The following is a 19,275-nucleotide window of genomic DNA, read 5'->3' on the forward strand; positions in this document are numbered from 1 at the left end:
TCGCAAGTAGTTCCTTATTATAGATTAGATAGTTAAGACGTAGTCCGTCGAGCTTCTTTAAAAAGAAGGCTATAGGATATAGCTTCCCTTGCTCGTCTTATTATCCTAACTGTCCTCCGATAGCGTAGTCTGAAGCGTCCGTTTCTACCTCGAATAGCTTCTTAGGGTCTAGTAGTACTAGCACTAGATCCTTAGTAATAGTATTATAAATCTATATGAATGGTTGCTTATATCGCTCTTTCTATTGGAACTTAGTATTCTTCTTAGTAAGCTTATATAATAGTTATATAATCGCTCTAAAATTCCTAATAAACATCCGGTAGAAGTTTACAAACCCGATGAAACTTTGTACTTCTGTAACTAATGTCGGTCGTAGCTAATCTTTAATAGCTTTAACCTTTAAGGGTTCTATCTAAATTTGTCCTAGGGATATCTTGTATCCTAAAAATACCGTCTGCTTAACGTAGAATTCGCTTTTCTCCTTGTTAACTAATAGCTTGTACACGTATAACGCGTCTAGCACTACTCTTACGTACTTCTGGTGTTTATCTATCGTCTTAGAGAAGATAAGTATATTATCGAGATAGTATACTATAAATTTGTCAAGAAAGGGTTAGATAGCTTGATCAATTAGGGCTTAGAACGTTGCTAGTGTGTTTGTAAGTCCGAATAGCATGACGAGGTACTTATAGTAACTATAGGGTGTCCTAAAGGCCGTTTTCTACTTATTACCTTCTTTGATCTATATATAGTTATAGGCCAATGGCAAGTCAAGACGCGTAAAATATTAGGCTCCTAATAACTAATCTCAGAGCCGTAAGATTAGCAGTAATAGGTATCGGTTTTTCATAGTCTGTTTATTAAGTTACCGATAGTCGATATATAACCATAGCTTTCCATCTTTCTTGGGCATAAATAGGATTAGGTAGCCTACTAGCGATGTTAATAGGCAGATATATCCTCTTTAAAGATTCTCCTCTAGATATCGCTTGAGTTCTTCGTTCTATGTCTAGCTTGTATAGTAGATCTTAAAGAACTTTAGTTATGCTCCTTCCTTAAGCTTAATCTCGTGATCCTATGGGCCGTGTTCTGGTAATCCTTCTAGATGCTTCGGTTCGAATGCTAGGTGTCCTTTGTACTCCTTCGGTACTTCCCTAGTCTTATCTCGTTTCTCTGTTTTCTAATAGTATACGAACTTGGTTCTATCTATAGCGATGCTAGCGATTTCTCCTGTCTTAACCTATTACTCTAATTATAGTATTCCGCATTCGTTAACGGAGAGAACAGCTATCGGCGGTTTAGCTCGTTCCTCCTATCGTAACATCGGTATCGTTATACCGCTTCTTCTAGAGTCTGTAGTGGTCTATCTACTACTACCTGTCTCTTACGGTGGATCCGTAGGATATGCCTTCCCTTAAGTATCGTCCGCTTGCGATCCTTACGTACTCCCTATTACACCAGTCGAATACGACTCCGTCTAGGGTCATAGGTGGCTACCATTCTTCTAGCTAATGTCCGGGTTATAGTCTTCATGCTATAGTAGTCCTAGTATTATATCCTTATCGTTGCCTATATCTATAATGCTAAATATAATTGCTATAGTCTTCCCTACTATAGTAATATCGATCGGTTCGGTCTCCCTATATACCTATTACGTTAGGAATGGCCCTTTAACTATACTATACTTCCGTTTTATCTTCTAGGGTATCTATAGCTGATTTACAAGTGTCGGCAAAATCAGGTTCATCTCTACTCTACTATCTACTAGTATAAGCATTTCGTACTACTTCCATTATACCGTTATCTATAGTTACTTATCTTATTATTATTATCCAAAGATTATAGCGATTTCCTATATTTCTACTAGGAGGTCTTAATATAGTGGTCTCTTACGCTAGTTCCTCCTATACTACGCTACCACTCGCCACTATATAGGCATTAATGGTTTTTAGGCCCCTTAAAGGGCCCTGACCTATTTCCTAGGTCGGTACTAACCTCTTCGATTGTTTGGCTAATAGCGGCTTCGTCGATCGTTCTCATTTCTATAAGCCATTAAGTGCTTATAGCTTCCTACCATTAGGTCCGTTCTGCTTTTTGTCGTATAGTCTATAGCTTTATCTAAAGCTCCCGAATTCGCGATTTCTTTTCGTCCGTGTAATAGAGACAATCGTTACTCTAGTATAAGTTCTATATGTCTCGTCCTATTCCGTAGTACCTAGGCTAGGCTTGTCTTAGAACTACCGTGATGCCTTCTAGACTCTGGGTTTCGATCTTCTAGAGTAATTCGGCCGCTCTATTTCCTGCGTCGTAGACCTATTCTATAGGGCGTAAACTTCCGTCCCTATTTTCCTGTCGAGTTAGCTAGTGATTGTTTTCGAATTTGTTATAGAAGTGGTATTGGTATTTGTATACTATATATTAGAACTAGGGCACTTATATATATACCTTATATTAAGGGTATAGTTGTATAGTGTTGCCTAGAAGATATTAGAATTCTTTTCCAAATCCTTCCTATTATATATAAACCGTAGGTACCCTAATGCTAAGGTAGGAATGTTTATTCTAGTAGCTTTCCTATATATATTTATCTTTTCTACGGTTTATATATATAAACTAGTACTCTAGGTTCTATATATCATAGCTAAGTTACTAATCGTCAAAGTACGCGATATAACTATCAAGTCTATCGTACGTCATAGGCTATTCCCCTTTGATAGTTTCTACGATACGTTAGAGTTCCCTTATTTCGTCCCTCATCTTGTCGCTCTACTAGGTAAGTCGAGTCAGGCGTCCATCTCGTTCGCGTAACTCTATATTGAGCCAGAAGACTTCATTATAGTACTATTTGATCCGTTCCTAAAGGAATAAGATGTTTAGTCTAGGTTGGTTAACTCCTTAGGTGTCGGTTGTCTACGATCTATCCTGTCTCTATATAACCATAAAACCCTACTGCCTTAAGGCTAGGAGAATCGAAATTGGTAGTATATACTCCCCTGCTATATCCTATTTGGCAATGCCTATCTTAGGGTCTATAGTAACTAGTTCGGAGTACGGCGTCTGTTTGTCTTTGCTATTGTTATTATATTTGAGACTATCTATATTACTATCCCTGTCTTTGTAGCTCGTGACTGCTACTTTGACGATGTCTTTGGTTTTATTGATGACCGTAGTTTCCTTTCCTAGGATTGGTTTCTAATCTTTCTTCGGGCTTTGATATTCTCGCTTATAGTGTCCTTTCTTTCTATAGTTATAGTAGATAGCATTAGACTTGTCTTTAGCTATCTTCTTCTTATCCTACTTCTATGCTATATCTATATCTATAGCTCTAGGATACGTCCTATATAAGGTACTAACGTATGCTTGCTTTTTCTTATTATTAGCCTTAATTATAGTTCCATTTATTTGACCTCGTTTCTACTATTCCCGTATATAGAGCCGATTATCGATTCTAATGGCCTATATAATATATTTGTCTAGTATTTCAGGCCGGTCGTACTTATATAGCTTGTCTTTAACCTTTTCCTTTAAGTTATTATAAAATAGTTATATTAACGCCTTGTTATTAAGCTAAGACTTGAGTATGTCCTGTCTAAACTATACGGTATAGGAGGCTACTAACTTGGTCTATCGGAGATTAGCGAGCCTTTCTTACGCGTAAATCTTCTCGTCTTTATCACCAAAGACCTTCCAAAGCTCTTCTTCGAAACGGTCGTAGGATCGGAAGACTACCTATATAAAGGCGTCTTAGTCATCCTTGTCTTCCTTAATAAGGTAGTCGTTCTATATAGGTTTAAACCATCTAAGTACCTTACCCTCTAGTCTCGTAGCTATATAGAGGACTTTAGCTTTATCGTCTGGAAACTTGTCGTCATTAAGCCGGAAGTAAGATCGGAGGTTTGTCAAAAACCTTATAAGATCCTCCTTGGTTCCTCTATATTTACTAGGTGGTTCGATCTTGATACGGCTTGCTTTGGTAGTCTCGAGCGCCTTGATTTTGGCGTAGGCCTTGTTGACTAGTTTCTACGAGTGCTTTTCGCTATTCTCGAGTTCCTTGATTCGAGCTTAAGTAGCCTTGTCTCTCTAGTCTAACTCCTAGATTCGCTGCTAGAGTTGACTAAGCTAGGCAAGTAGCTGTTCAGCCGTAACGTTAGTAGCTATATCGATGTCGAGGTCGAAGTTACCTCCGTTCTAAACCATAATAGAACAAAGGGAGTGATAGTAATGTGTGACGAACCTAACTTAGACTTCTTCTAAAAGGGTTTAGACGAAGGTAAGTGGTATGGGACGAGTATATAGGTTGTCTAAGGGATTTGGTGAAGCTAAAGGGTTTATAATAATAGAGTTATCTCTTATAGTAGTGTGATGCTATTAGGGGTACTATAATTATAAAGGAGAGTTACTATTACTAGTGAACTCTAGAGTCTACTAGAACGAGTGACTATCTATATATATATATATAACCTTCCCGGATCACCTTGATTAGTCCTTGGTTAGTGATCCTGGTGAGCCGCTTATCGTGATTAGTGACTTTACGCTGATCTTGGTGATCGTAAACCAGTGTACGGTGGGGCTTATAGTGCTCCTTACGTTATAATTGGTTCTTCCTATCCTTTCGGCTTGATTAGCCTATCTGTGCCGGTGGCCTAGGCGGCATCTGTATATATATTTCCGTAATAGAAGCAGAGCGGCTAAATTACTCTAGAAGATCGAAACCTAGAGTCTAGAAGGCATTACGGTAGTTCTAAGACAAGCCTAGCCTAGGCACTATAGAATAGGACGAGATATATAGGACTTATATAACGAACCTAACTTAGACTTCTTCTAAAAGGGTTCAGACAAAGGTAAGTAATATAGGACAAGTATACAAGTCGTCTAAGGGATTTGGTAAAGCTAAAGAGTTTATAACAACAGAGTTGTCTCTTTATAGTAGTACGATGCTATTAGGAGTACTATGATATAAGTTGCTATTACTAGTAAACTCCTAGAGTCCACTAGAACGAGTGACTAGCTATCTAATATACTTGTCTAGTTCCCTTATTCCTAAGTGTTCCCCCCTTAGATTCCGATCATGTAATCGCTGCTACGATCCTTCGATCATTGTTCGGGTGCTCGCCTTGATCGAAGTACGATCACTATAATCACTTTCTAATTGGTCCTTAGGTCTTATAGTTCCTAATTGGTTCTATATACCTTGTTAGGTCGCCTTATACGGTTAAATCGTAACAACTTATACTAGAGCAACGATTGTCTTTATTACAAGGACGAAAAGAAATTGCGAATTTGGGAGCTTTAGATAAAGCTATAGCGTATATAATAGAAAGTAGAACGAACCTAATAGTAGGAAGCTATAAGTACTTAATAGCTCGCGGAAATAAGTACGATTGACAAAGCTGCTATTAGCTAAATAATCGAAGAGATTAACACTAACCTAGGAAATAGGTTAGGGCCCTTCAAGGGGCCCGAAAACCGTTAACGCCTATATAGCGGCAAGTAGTAGCGTAATATAGGAGGAACTAGCGTAAGAGACCACTATATCGAGACCTCCTAGTAGAAATATAGGAAATCGCCGTAATCTTTAGATGACGATAGCAAGATAAGCGACTATAGATAACGGCATAATAGAAGTAGTATAAAATGCTTGTACTAGTAGATAGTAAAGCAGAGATAAACCTGATTTCGCCAACGCTTGTAAATCAGCTACAGATACCCTAGAGAATGAAATAGAGGCATGGTATAGTCAAAGGGCCATTCCCAATATAATAGGTATATAGGGAGACTAAACCGATCGACATCACTATAGTAGGGAAGACTATAGTAATCGTATTTAGTATTATAGATATAGGCGACGACAAAGACATGATACTAGGACTACCATAGCACAAAGACTACGACCTAGACATTAGCTAGAAGAATAGTAGCCACCTATAACCCCGAACGGAGTCATATTCAACTATCGAGATAAGGAGCGTATAAGGATCGCGAATAGACGATGCTCAAGGGAAGGTATATCCTACGGATCTACTATAAGAGATAGGCAGTAGCAGACAGACTACTACAGACTCTAGAAGAAGCGGCATAATGATATTAACGTTACGATAGGAGGAACAAGCTAAACCGCCGATAGCTATTCTCTCCATTAATGAATGTAGAACACTATAACTAGAGTAGTAGGTTAAACTAGGAGAAATCGCTGGTATCGCTATAGACAGAACCAAGTTTATATACTATTAGAAAACCGAGAGACAAGACAAGACTAGGGAAGTACCAAGGGAGTACGAGGGATACCTAGCATTCGAACTAAAGCATCTAGAAGGATTACTAGAACACGGCCTATAGGATTACGAGATTAAGCTTAAGGAAGGAGTATAACTAAAGTTCTTTAAAATTTACTATACGAGCTAGACGTAGAACGAAGAACTCAAGCGATATTTAGAGGAGAACCTTCGAAGAGGATATATCTGCCTATCGATATCACCAATAGGCTACCTAATCCTATTTATACCTAAGAAAGATGGAAAGCTATGGTTATATATCGACTATCAGTAACTTAACGAATAGACCGTGAAGAATCGATACCTATTACCGCTAATCTTATAGCTCTAAGATCAGTTAGTAGGAGCCTAATATTTTATATATCTTGACTTACCATTAGCCTATAACTATATATAGATCAAAGAAGGCGATGAGTGGAAAACGGCCTTTAGGATACCCTATAGCTACTACAAGTACCTCGTCATACTATTCAGACTTATAAACGCGCTAATAACGTTCTAAGCCCTGATTGATTAAGCTATCTGCCCCTTTCTCGACAAATTTATAGTATATTATCTTAATAATATACTTATCTTCTCTAAGACAATAGACAAACACCGGAAGTATATAAGAGTAGTACTAGATATATTATATATATATAAGCTATTAGTTAATAAGGAAAAGAGCGAATTCCACGTTAGGAAGACGGTATTTTTAGGATACAAGATATCCCTAGGACAAATTCGGATAGAACCTTTAAAGGTTAAAGTTATCAAGAATTAGCTATGACTAACGTTAGTCACAGAAGTACGAAGTTTCATCAGGTTTATAAACTTCTACCGGATGTTTATTAGGAACTTTAGAGCGATTGTACGACTATTATACAAGCTTACCAAGAAGAACGCTAAGTTCTAATAGGAAGAGTAACACGAGTAAGCATTTACGTAGATTCGCGACGCTATTACCAAGGATCTAGTACTAGTACTACTAGACCCTAAGAAGCTATTCAAGGTGGAAACGGACGCTTCAGACTATACCATCGGAGGACAATTAGGATAACAAGATAAGTAAGGGAAGCTATATCCTATAGCCTTCTTTTCAAAGAAGCTTGACGGACTACGTCTTAACTATCTAATCTACGATAAGGAACTACTTATAATTGTCAAAGCTTTTAAGGAATAGTGACTATACCTTAGTAGCACGATCAAACTAGTATAAGTATATATGGATTACAAGAATTTATGGTACTTCACGACGATGAAAGAGCTTAATAGACGACAAATACGATAGGCAGAATTCCTCGCGGAATTTAACTTTAAGATCTGCTACAAGAAAGGCAAAGAGAACGTACAAGCAGACGCTTTAAGCCGATAAACGGATCATATGGAAGGACGAACAGAAATAACGCTACCGTTGTTTAAGGAACGAATAGATGGAACGCTACATTACGAAATGTAGATACCTATAGAAGATAATCTACTCGATTCGTTCCTAGAATACTATGTAATCTTTCGAGAAGAAAGGATTAACGAGGCATAGTATTAAGCAGTACCCGGACTAGTGGTACCTAACGGAGTAGAAGAAAAAGATAGGAAACTCTGGTACCAAGGCAAAGTATATATCTATAATAAAGACTAATAGCTATAGATGATTTAAGAACTTTATAAGTCGAAACTCGGAGGATATAAAGGAGTTACGAAGACTATCGCACAAGTCAAGAAACACTACGACTTCCTATAGCTAACGGCACGAGTTAAGGAAGTTGTATAGAGCTATAATATCTATAATCAAAGCAAGATAGCACGATACAAGCTGTATAGGCTACTTTAGCCACTACTAATAGCTAACAAACTATAGAGTTTAGTTACGATAGACTTTATTACGAAGCTGCTAGAATCTAAGGACACGGCTATAGGAGTAATCTATAATAGTATTCTTATTATAGTAGATCGCCTGACTAAATAGGTATACTTCTTTCCCTACAAGGAGTCCTAGATAGCTAAATAGCTAGTAGATATAATCTATCGGCAAGTTATATTAGTATATACTTAGCTACAAGAATGGATTACCAATAGAGATACTAAGTTCGTATCGAAGTTCTGGCAAGCGTTAATATAACGATTAGGCGTTAATAGCAAGCTATCGACGGCATATTACCTACAAACCGACAGATAAACGGAGCGACTAAACTAGGTTATTAAGCAATACCTCCGCTCTTACATCAACTACTAATAAGACGACTAGGTTATACTATTACTAATAGTATAACTCGCCTATAACACGACGCTAACAGAAACAACCAAAGTTATACCATTCTTTGCAAACTACGGATACGAAGCAGACTTAAGGTAAGGACTAGAGGTTACAGTGCCAAGAGCGGCAGTCAAAGTAGAATAGATATATATACTATATAAGAAACTTAAAAAGGAACTCGAGTTTGTTAAAACTAGAATAAAGAACCACTATAACAAATACAGGCTCGAGGGACCTTACCTAGAGAGGGGAGACAAAGTCTACCTAATCGTATAAAACTTACGAACCAAATGACTAAGTATAAAGCTAGACTTTAAAAAGGTTAGACCTTTCGTTATCAAAGAACGAATTTTGACATCTAACTACCGACTATCGTTACCGTTATCTATATAATTACAGACAGATGTTTTTCACATTTTACTTTTAGAACTAGCGCTAAAGAACGTTAAAATCGCCACGAATATCGAAGCGGAAGATAAGAAGGAAGAATAGGACGTTAAAGAAATTCTAGATTTATATATTATTAATAGGGAACTATAGTATCTAGTTAAATGGCTTAATTTTAGACTAGAAGACAACTTATAGGAACTAGTTAAGAACCTAAATTACCCTAAGAAACTTTAGTAGTTCTACTAGAGGAACCCTAACTAACTAAAAGCGACGGACCCGAAACTAACCTAAAATCGGCTAGTAAGGATAGATCTAAAGGAACTTTAGGATATATAGAATCCTAAAGCTATCCGAAATCGGTAGACAAGCGAGATAGGGTTAAAGAAGACATAGTAACCCTAGAAGCCTTTACTACCGCCACCACTTTGGCCTTCTTACGTTCTACTCGCTCTAACTCCTCTATACTATCGATACCCTAAGTAATAGCCCTTATCATCTTCTTAAACTACATTCGTTTCTATTTCTAAAGACAAAGGACCCGCTCCTTAGCAGCTATAAGCTTATCTTCAAGTTTTTGATGCTAAGCCATAATAGACCGAAGCTAAGTAGGAGAAACGCTAAGAACGTTATAATTCGAACGCTTATTACAAACGTACTCTATATATTAAGAAGAATCGCTTTTCAAAACCTTGTACAAACTAAGGCCTTTAGACTCGTATAGCGTATAAGGATATATCGTCAAAAGATTATCTAAGGAAAGAATCGCGGCTAGGAGATGGTTAGCATAAAGAGTCGACGTAGCAGGCTTAGACTTCGACTTCTTTCTTATACGATTAGTTATCTTGGCGACATTATAGAAGAAGGAGAGGAGGGGGACTAAGGAACACGACTATATACAAGCAAGGGGGGGTATTAGCATTATATAAAATAGACCTAAGTCTTTCGAGGACGAAAGACCTAGGGGAGGGGCATCGTATTACGATATGGCCATATAAGGCGACCCGACAAGGCATATGGAACCAATCAGGAACTATAAGAACTAAGGACCAATCAGAAAGTGATCGTAATGATCGTACTTCGATCAAGGCAAGCACCCGAACAATAATCGAAGGATCGTAGTAGCGATCATACAATCGGAACCTAAGGGGGGGACACCTAGGAACAAGGGAACTAGACAAGTATATTAGATAGCTAGTCACTCGTTCTAGTAGACTCTAGAGTTTACTAGTGATAGCAACTTATAATTATAGTACTCCTAACAAGTATCGTACTACTGTGAGAGATAACTCTGTTATTATAAACCCTTTGGCTTCACCGAATCCCTTAGACGACCTGTACACTTGTCCCGCGTCACTTACCTTCGTCTGAACCCTTTTAGAAGAAGTCTAAGTTGGGTTCGTTATAGTATATAAATTCCTCCTCTCCCTCCCTCCGACTCCTACTTCCTCTCTTTTTATAACCTACGAATTCCCCCTCTGCCTATGCCTACCTATGTATTATCCTGTTACTTATACCTATATCGTGTCTCTAAGATTTTTTTTTTTTATTTAGAATGTTTGCCGTAGTCGGCTTGCTTGGTGGTAGTAGTAGTGGCTACTATCCCGGTAGCGACGAGAATAAAGATTGTAATGTAAGTTTTCCCTTTTGTTTTCCTAACCGTAGCTACTATATATATATACTAGGTCCCTATTGACCGCCTACTTTTAACGTAAGAACTAAAACATTTCCCTTAGTAGGTTTACTATCGAGGGTGACTCCTCTAATAAGGAGTTTAAACTCCTACCTAAGAAGATATAGTATTGTCTTAATTATATTTACTATATTTTAAGTAGTAATAATGTTATATATATCCCTGGTTATAGTATATCCTATATAATATACCGTTCTGCCTATAATCCTTACGTTTAGGACCTATAATTATAGGTAAATAATCTGTGTTTATATATAGGTATCTATAAGATTATATACTATTATAATAAGGGTATAGCCCTAGAGACTCCCCCTTGGCTAAAGACTATAAACTATAGTATATATAAGGTAGTCTTTATACCTATATTTATTGCCCTAGTACGTTCCTTTACTATAATTATAGAGGCTATATAGGCTAACTATTCCCCTGCCTAGCTTGCCTTCTCCCCTGCTTAGGCCGTTAACTCCTATTACTATAATGACGACCGTGCTATAGTTACACTCCCCTATACCCCCTCTTACTATGGTAATGCCCTCCCTATTGCTTCCGACCCCGCCCTTGCCCTATAAGCTACTAGGTAGCTTATATATTACGCTATGGCGTAAAATGACAATATATTATACTAGATATAATATATAAATAAGAATATATTGACTTTAGTCGATACTAACGCTACCTTTGTTACCTATATCTTAGGTATACCTTTGCCTATATCCTAGGCCTACTACGCTGCTACCGCGTACCCTGTACCTGTCCCTATTGACTTTAACTATACCTATGCCTGACGTTCTAGCTCTCTGACCGAGTATATACTGTACCTGGTCTATAACTATAAGGAGCCTACCTTTATAGCTCCTAAAGATATAGTAGAGGAGAAGGAGGAGGTTAAGTATTTAGGGGAGGATAAGGAGTGAGTATATAGCGAGTTATTATTATATATATTTGTTTTATAGTTAGCTTGGTTAGTATGTCTGTAACGTGGCTATTGCCTATCTGCCCTAGGTTTGCCTATATATACGGAAATTTTAGATTATTCGCTTATATATTCTTCTACATTTTCTCTTTATAACCGGCCCGTTATTTAGATATATATCCCCCTATTCCTATTCGAAAGCATTAAGCGCCTTGGTATTCTCTAAGTTTTCTAGTGGTTCCTAAGTTAGGGTATTATATCCTTTCTACTTTACTAGTATATTATAGCGGTTCCCTCTCCTCCTTACGTTCCTAGCTATAAGGATCGCTTCTACCTCGTATTCTTCTTATAGTAGTCTATCTTATAAGAGTTCTAATATTAGGCTAGGGTAGGTATCTAATATATATTATAACGGGAGCAGGTTAGATATAGTACGCTTAACTAGGTTAACGTAGAAGGTAGGGTATAGGCCCTAGGGAATATCTAAAGTAATAGTTAGCGGTATTGGTACTACTACTACCCTATATTTAGCGTTAACCTAGTCAAGTTTCCGGCTTAGGTAGTTAGTTTTAATATTATATAAGGATAGCTATACTTTATCCCCTACCTTAAACCTTTTAGCCAGATATCGAGATCGATTAGCGTTCTCTTGCTAGCGCTACTATATATATACGATAGTAGCCTAGGTCTACTCTACGCCTTCTTTTAGGTAGTGTAGGAAGTTAATAGCCCTCCCCTATAGGGTTAATATAGGAGTATCTAGGAGGTTAGCAAACTAGATAAGACTTATATTATAGCTATAGAGGAGGTAACTTATACTTGTTCCGGTTACCGTTAAGTTATAGTTATTAATTACAAGCTAGTATACCGGAAGATGTTTGGGCTAGTCATACTAGGCAAAGGAAATGATAGTCTATAGGATAGTCTATACCTCCTAGTTTATACATTCTATACCTCCATCTATTTAGGGGTAATAGGCTATTAATAATAACTATTCGATCCCGACGATCTTATAGAGAGAAGTCTAGAATTGGTTAAGCTAGTCCGAGCCGTAGTTAGTAATAATCTATATTAGAAACCTATAAAACCGCTACTATATATCCTAGAACTAGAGCGTATACGCTTCGGCCCCTATCGAAGATATAGCCTTAAGTTAGATGTATTTCGACAGCCGATTGGTGATCACTATAAGGTAATAGGGTAAGTTCTTCTCTTACGCTAGGAGGTTAACTATAAAGTTAATAGAAATCTGCTTCTAGAAGCGATCGGTAATAGATAGGGGTTAGAGGAGTCTTTATTATAGTTATTATAATACCTTAGCCCTCTAATATATATAATAATTCCTTGTAAACCGCTTTGTATTAGAAGATATAAGGTCCTAATAATAGTCCTATTAAAGTATCTTAAATAACCTATTCCTCCCTAGGTAACCTAATATAGGAGAGTTATAAATATATTAGAGGATAGTAATAATAAGGGGTTCCTATATAGGGAGCTAAAGTCTCCCTTGAAATTGAAGAGCGCCTTATATACTTAGAGAATAGTCTATAATCTAGGTTTATATCGTATTTACCTCCCTAGGGAATTTCTAGGCCCCCTCTTAGATAGCCTAGAGTCAGTATATATAGTATTTGTCCTTAAGGACTCCCTTATCCTAAAGGGCCATAAGTAAATTATCTATAAAAATACTACTCCTCTTAGGTAGGTTAGATACTTCTAATGACTCTAAGATAGTAGAGGTATCTAGCTAGATAATAGGAAGAAGTTATATAATATATTATAAGTCTTTAGGGAAGTCTTATTTACGATAGGACAGGGCGTTAGGACAAGATACCTATAATCTAGGATAATATTAGAGCTTAAAGTTAAAGTAAGAGAGTATCTTAGCCTATCGAGCTTATCGTTTACTAATTAGATAAGGCTAGGTAAAATATTCGAGGTTCTTATAATTAGTTAGGATTTAGAAAGGGGCTACGACATTACGAAGCTCTGCCGACTAAGCCTTTAAGTAGGAGATAATTATAAGTAATTCCTTGTTATAGATCGTATAATTCCTTTTAGCTAGGGTTAACTTCGTAGAATAATAGGCTATAGGATATAGAACCCTATCTTCTCCCTATTAAGAAAGGTATCTACCAAGGGCCGTCCTAGAATAGTCTACCTCGAGAACTATCTCCCTCTCGGGGTCCTATTATACTAGGATTAGCTCTAAGATAAAGGCCGTCTTAAGGGCTTCGAAGGCCTCTTGTTCCTCTTTTCCCTACCAAAACGGGGTATTCTTATAGGTTAACTATATTAGGGGGGCGGTTATCTCGGAGAAGTTAGGGATAAAGTCGTGGTAGAAGTTAGCAAACCCTAAGAAACTCTATACTCCTTGAACTTTCCGTGGTACCTCCTAATCACGGATAGTAATAAGCTTCTCAGGGTTAGGACGGACTTAGGCACTAGCCTTAATAATATAGCTAAGGTATTTGACTTCTTTTATAGCAAACGTATATTTCTTAAGGTTAAGAGTTAACCCTATTACTTATAATCTCTAGAGAACTTCCCTAACTTATTTTATATAGTCCTTTCTACTACCTACTATATATATTAAGATATTATTAAGGTATACTATTATAAAGTCTCTAAGTGTTAGGCTAAGGGCATTATTAATATATCGCTAGAAAGTTATAGGTATACCTATTAATCTAAAGGGGTAGACTAGCTACTTAAAGAGTCTAAACTAGATTCGAAATATTATTAAATACTTATCTCCCTCTACAATCTAGATACGGTAGAAGGCTACCTTAATATCGAGCTTTGTAAACTACTAAGCCCTAGCTAAGGAGCAGAGAGTCTCCTTGATTAATAGAAGTAGGTATTAATCCTACTTTATAATCTTATTTAGGGCCTAGTAGTCTATATAGAATCTCTATCCCCTATCTACCTTCTTTACTAAAAGGATAGGAGTAACGGCTAAAGAGGAACTCGCCCGAATCTATCCCTTATCTAATAGGTTAATAACCTGTTTCTGGACCTCTAATAGGTAATCTTATAGCATATTATAGAGGGGCCTCTAAGGGAGTTCGGGAATCTTCCTATCAGGACCTTCTTTTAACTTGATATAGTGGTTAGTAACGCTATAGTAAGGAGGTAACCTACTAGCCTTCTCCTTGTCAAAGAGGTTAGTAAAGTTACGAAGCTCCTCTAGTAGAGTTGCCTCTAGTTCTAAGCGGCTACTCCCCTTTTCTCTTATACCCCTGTCGAGTTTATACCTCGATTCTAAGATAGTTATCATTTCCTAGATACTTATGACTAGGAAGGTATCGAAAGTCTTCCTTTTCTATGCTCTCCGAACTAAACCTACAAAAACCGTGCCTATAATTTAGGAGATTCCTATCTTTTTAGTCTATAAGGAGACTTCCTAGACAAATAATCCTAGTTATACCCTAATCTCTAGGACGCTAGTACTTATATCTAGTTTGACCTTCTAATATTCTATCTATAGAAGGCCTAATATAATATCTTATACTAGTCTAAAGACTATATAGAATATAGCCTAACTCTCCTATCTATCGATATCTATTATAATATAGACTATTTAGGTAATCTTCTAATTAGGATATACCCCTATTATAATACTAAAGGTATAAGGGGTTAGTAAACCAATTTACTTAAGTCTAAGCTTCTAATATATCCTTTTACTAATAATACTATAGCTAGAATATCTACTATCTATTTAAGCATTTATAAAGCTAGTAGAGTTAAGAAAGACTAAAATAAGAAAAGGGGGTCTATCTATTCTCCTACTAATCTCTATAAACTTGCTTTCCTAGTAGTTATAGTCTTCTAGCCCCCTTACGAGACTTTGCTTAGGGGCTATTCTTTTCCCTATTTCCTATCTTCCTTATTAGACTAATCGCTATCCTTTCTCTCTTCCTTAGCCTCTAAGGTATAAATATTAGCCCTTAGCTAGTTCTACTATATTAGTCTTCTAGTAGGAGCGTATTTATACTTAGTAATAAAGTGACCCTTCTATCTATACTAGATATATACTCTAGCTACCTATTATACTATATATACCTCCTAGCTAACCTATTTCGCCCTCGAGGCGTCTCCTCTATATCCCTTTAGCTAGTCCTTGCTATGACTCTTCTTCTATAGGTTAGTTCGTGTTAAGTTGATACCCGTTATTGGTATATCCCTATTAATATCCTTCTCTCTCTATAGCTCGGAGGTTACCTATTATCTTTATATCTACTAGTGTCTATTATCTAAGTAGAGAGCCTTAAGGTCTATCGTAATTTCACGGTATCTCTCTATTACTACTATATAATTGTCCTAGGGAATTCCCTATCTAATAGCTATATACTTAAGTCTCGGAGAGAGGTATTATTATAGTTTAATTAGGCATATCTCGTCATTCTAAAGGAGACCACCTACCTTCGAGAGTTTTACCTTAAACTAGATAATAAAGGTAGAGAACGGCTTATTATCTCTCTATTATAAGAACTTAAGCTCTAATAGGGCTATTATCTTCTTATAAGGGTTAGAAAAGATACTCTTAAAGTATTAGAGAAACTAAGCTAGGTTATATCTAATCTTCGGGCCTATAGATTTATAATATACTATAACCTAGGTCTAAACCTATTATATTAGGTTTCCCTAGATAAAAACCTACTAGTTATAGTTAGAGCTAATAAAGTCTTTATCTACTATAAGGATATATTCTATTATACTTTTCTATACTATAAAAAGTTCCTTCTTACTGTCAAAAGGTTCCCTAGTTAAGAGGCGTTTCCTTTAAGGCTATTATCTCTCTAGGGACATCCTAACTAAGTTAGGGGTTAGTATAGGTTAAGTCTAGGACGCCTAGAAGGAGTCGATTATAGTATTCTACTATACTACTACCGCTTAGAGGGAGTAGACGAGTTCTTATAACTCTGCTAGGCTTAAAGACATATATATCCTAGATTCTACTATAACTAAGTTACTAGTCGTTCGCTTAGGAGGGTTACTATTAAAAAGAAGGTAGTTAAAATATAATATACTAGCCTTATAGTAACTATAGATAAGTATATAATATTTTATTTAACTACCTTAAGAGAAGAAAGAGGAGAAAGTAAGTATAGGTGCCGAAAGGGGTTCCGTTTCCTAATATAGGGGGTACGTGTATACTCTGGTTAGGGTCCGGTTAGGTGTCAGGTTGGAGCCTAACCGGGTCCTAAGCGCGTGCCCTACGAACGCCCTACGAACGTATATAGGTCTAGTCCGAAACCGGGTATAGCCTATTATTGATTAGCCTAGGTGGAGCCTAGGCCTGTGATAGATTGCTAGATATTAAGGGTAATAATCCTCCTCCTTAGAGTTACTCCTATAATACCTAGATAAGATTATTCCTAGCTTACTTATAGGTTAGGCACTCTAGAACTTCTAGATCTAGCTTATAGTCGCTATTAGGGTTGATAAATCCCTATATATTAGCAAATTTAGCCTATAACTATAGTTTGATATACTATAAGTTCTAAGAACTAGGCTTAGTAAGGTATATAGAAGTCTTGACTAGGATCTCGGATATAGTAGATAGATATATTGTCAAATACGTATAGAAGTAGGGTAAAAGAGTTTATAATAGAAGAAGCTACTACTAATATTAAAGATACGTTAATAGAGGAGTAGTTAAGGCGCTAGGCTTATAACTGCCGAACGTAATGATGAGCTTCTAGGAGCATTGAAAGTAGTATCTATAGTAGGTGGCTATATAAAGGAAAGAGTGCCTTGTTAAACTATCTATAAAGGAGACAAAACGACTGATATTTATAGACAAAGGAACTGGCCAATACGTTGAACAGCCTTATATAGCTGTGGCATGTATGTGGCTAATACTCTCAGAAGCTCTATAGCTTCTGACACCCCCCTACCTTAATGCATGCGGTCGTTGTAGCAAGGAAATGGAACTTACATAACTGTCAAACTCTTCCTTCCGTCTATGGGATGCGTTGTTAATTTGGTATGTAAATTATACTTTACGAGCTACCGAAGGTTTCCCAGGATTGCTAGTGTGCCTGCTTAACGAACTTCTGGCTCTGTGCCCCGTTCAGCTGATTGACCCCTCGTTTGCCGCATGTATGGATCTGGTCACCGGCAGCTTTCCTCGTAGCAGTGGCGACTATCGCAACAACAGAAAAGAGCTCTTTCAAGGTCTTCGGCGCTACACCCGTCAGGAGGGCCGTTAATTATGTCCGGCGGGTACAACAGCAATTATTTTTTTCTTGATATCTGCAGTCATGACTATCGTAACACCACACAACCAACGATATGTTTGTATTGCTTAACGTCTTAGTAAGCGTAACCGACATGACGAACGTGATGTGTCATTCAAGGAACCGTCCGTGGGATGGTTCGAAATGGATTCTCTGCGAGTCAGGAACGATGAGCTATATTAAAGGCCTGAAATTGATGTATTTCTTCTTCAGCTGGATCACAATCGTCCGCATCATCGCCGCGCATTCCGAGTCTCCCTGCCTGCCAAATAATCAAACCGCAAACCCCAAAACGCCAGGCGCCAGCCAAGTGACTGTAACCATGACCCCGAACATCGACGACCCCATTGCCGAACACGGCTGGACGCCGGTTCCGCTCGACGCCGACGCCATTTTCCAGGGCAAGCCATACCTCCACGAGCCCGCGCCGGTGCTGGTCAAGGACATTCACTTCCCATCCGATCAGCCCCTCGTAGCCAGGGTTCAGGAGTACGCCAAGGAACAACTCCCCCTGCAGACCTACAACCACTCTATGCGGGTGTTTTACTGGGGTAATTAACTGTTAATATGCACACATATCCAGCCTCTTTTGGGCCTCCCCCGCCCCCCCTCCTCTCCTTACCCTTCCTGCAGCAGCAGCCAGCTATAATTAATCATATAATCACGGGGCACCCGACTGACAGCAGTTGAAAACAAACCCTCCCTTAATTGCAGCAACCGCCATTCTCCGCCAGCAGTTCCCTTCCCACGCCAAGGCGCTCTCCCCTTCCACCCTGGCCCTGGCCTGCCTGCTGCACGACATCGGCACCGCCCCGGCCTTCTCGACGTCGACTCGCCTCTCGTTCGAGTTCCACGGCGCCATCACGGCGCTCAACCTGCTCACCTCCCCTCCGCCCAGCAGCACCACCTCCCAGGCCGTTGCGCCCGCGCCCGCGCCCTCGCCCGCTCCCCAGGCCCAGGCCGAAGCCGTGTGCGAGGCCATCATCCGGCACCAGGACCTGGCGCTGGGCAGCGTCGGCCTGCGGGCGGGCACCATCACGCTGCTGGGCCAGGTGCTGCAGCTGGCGACCGTGTACGACAACGTGGGCGCGCGCGCGTACGCCGTGCACGCGGCCACGCGCGACGACGTCCACCGGGCCTTCCCCCGCGGCGGCTGGGAGGCCTGCTTCGCCGGCATCGTCCGCCGCGAGATCGCGGCGAAGCCGTGGGCGCACTCGACCCACCTCGGCGGGCCCGACGGCGAGCTGATTGCCAACGCCGTCGAGGGCAACCTGCTGATGAAGGCGTACGAGTGAATTCGGTGGGTTGAAAAGGTGGGAGTGGGTTCTAGAACATTAAAAAAAAAAAGATGCTAGGAGGGATGCCAATCCAATGAGGAACGGGTGGCTGGACAGCCAGGTCACCGCGTTAGAGGACCGGTGCGTCTTGGTCGGTAATCTTGTTGACCCAAAAAAAAAAAAAAAATAAGAAAATAAAAAAAATAAAAAAAAATCCTAAACATGTTCACCATAGACGTTTCAAATACATGCATA

General features: G+C 38.7%; 1 protein-coding gene across 1 annotated transcript; it reads left to right on the top strand.

The window, feature by feature from the left end:
• Positions 1 to 17,988: 17,988 nt before the first annotated feature.
• Positions 17,989 to 19,038, top strand: P884DRAFT_284810 (uncharacterized protein; the record flags this gene model as incomplete). Its single annotated transcript, XM_069443730.1, has 3 exons — positions 17,989 to 18,294; positions 18,458 to 18,660; positions 18,703 to 19,038. The coding sequence occupies exons 1-3, from the start codon at positions 18,066 to 18,068 to the stop codon at positions 19,036 to 19,038; spliced, it is 768 nt and encodes a 255-aa protein (XP_069297817.1). The 5' UTR covers positions 17,989 to 18,065.
• Between the last annotated feature and the right edge of the window lie 237 nt (positions 19,039 to 19,275).

The sequence above is a fragment of the Thermothelomyces heterothallicus genome, assembly GCF_042370625.1.
Source record: "Thermothelomyces heterothallicus CBS 202.75 unplaced genomic scaffold P884_scaffold_10, whole genome shotgun sequence".
Lineage (NCBI taxonomy): Eukaryota > Fungi > Ascomycota > Sordariomycetes > Sordariales > Chaetomiaceae > Thermothelomyces > Thermothelomyces heterothallicus.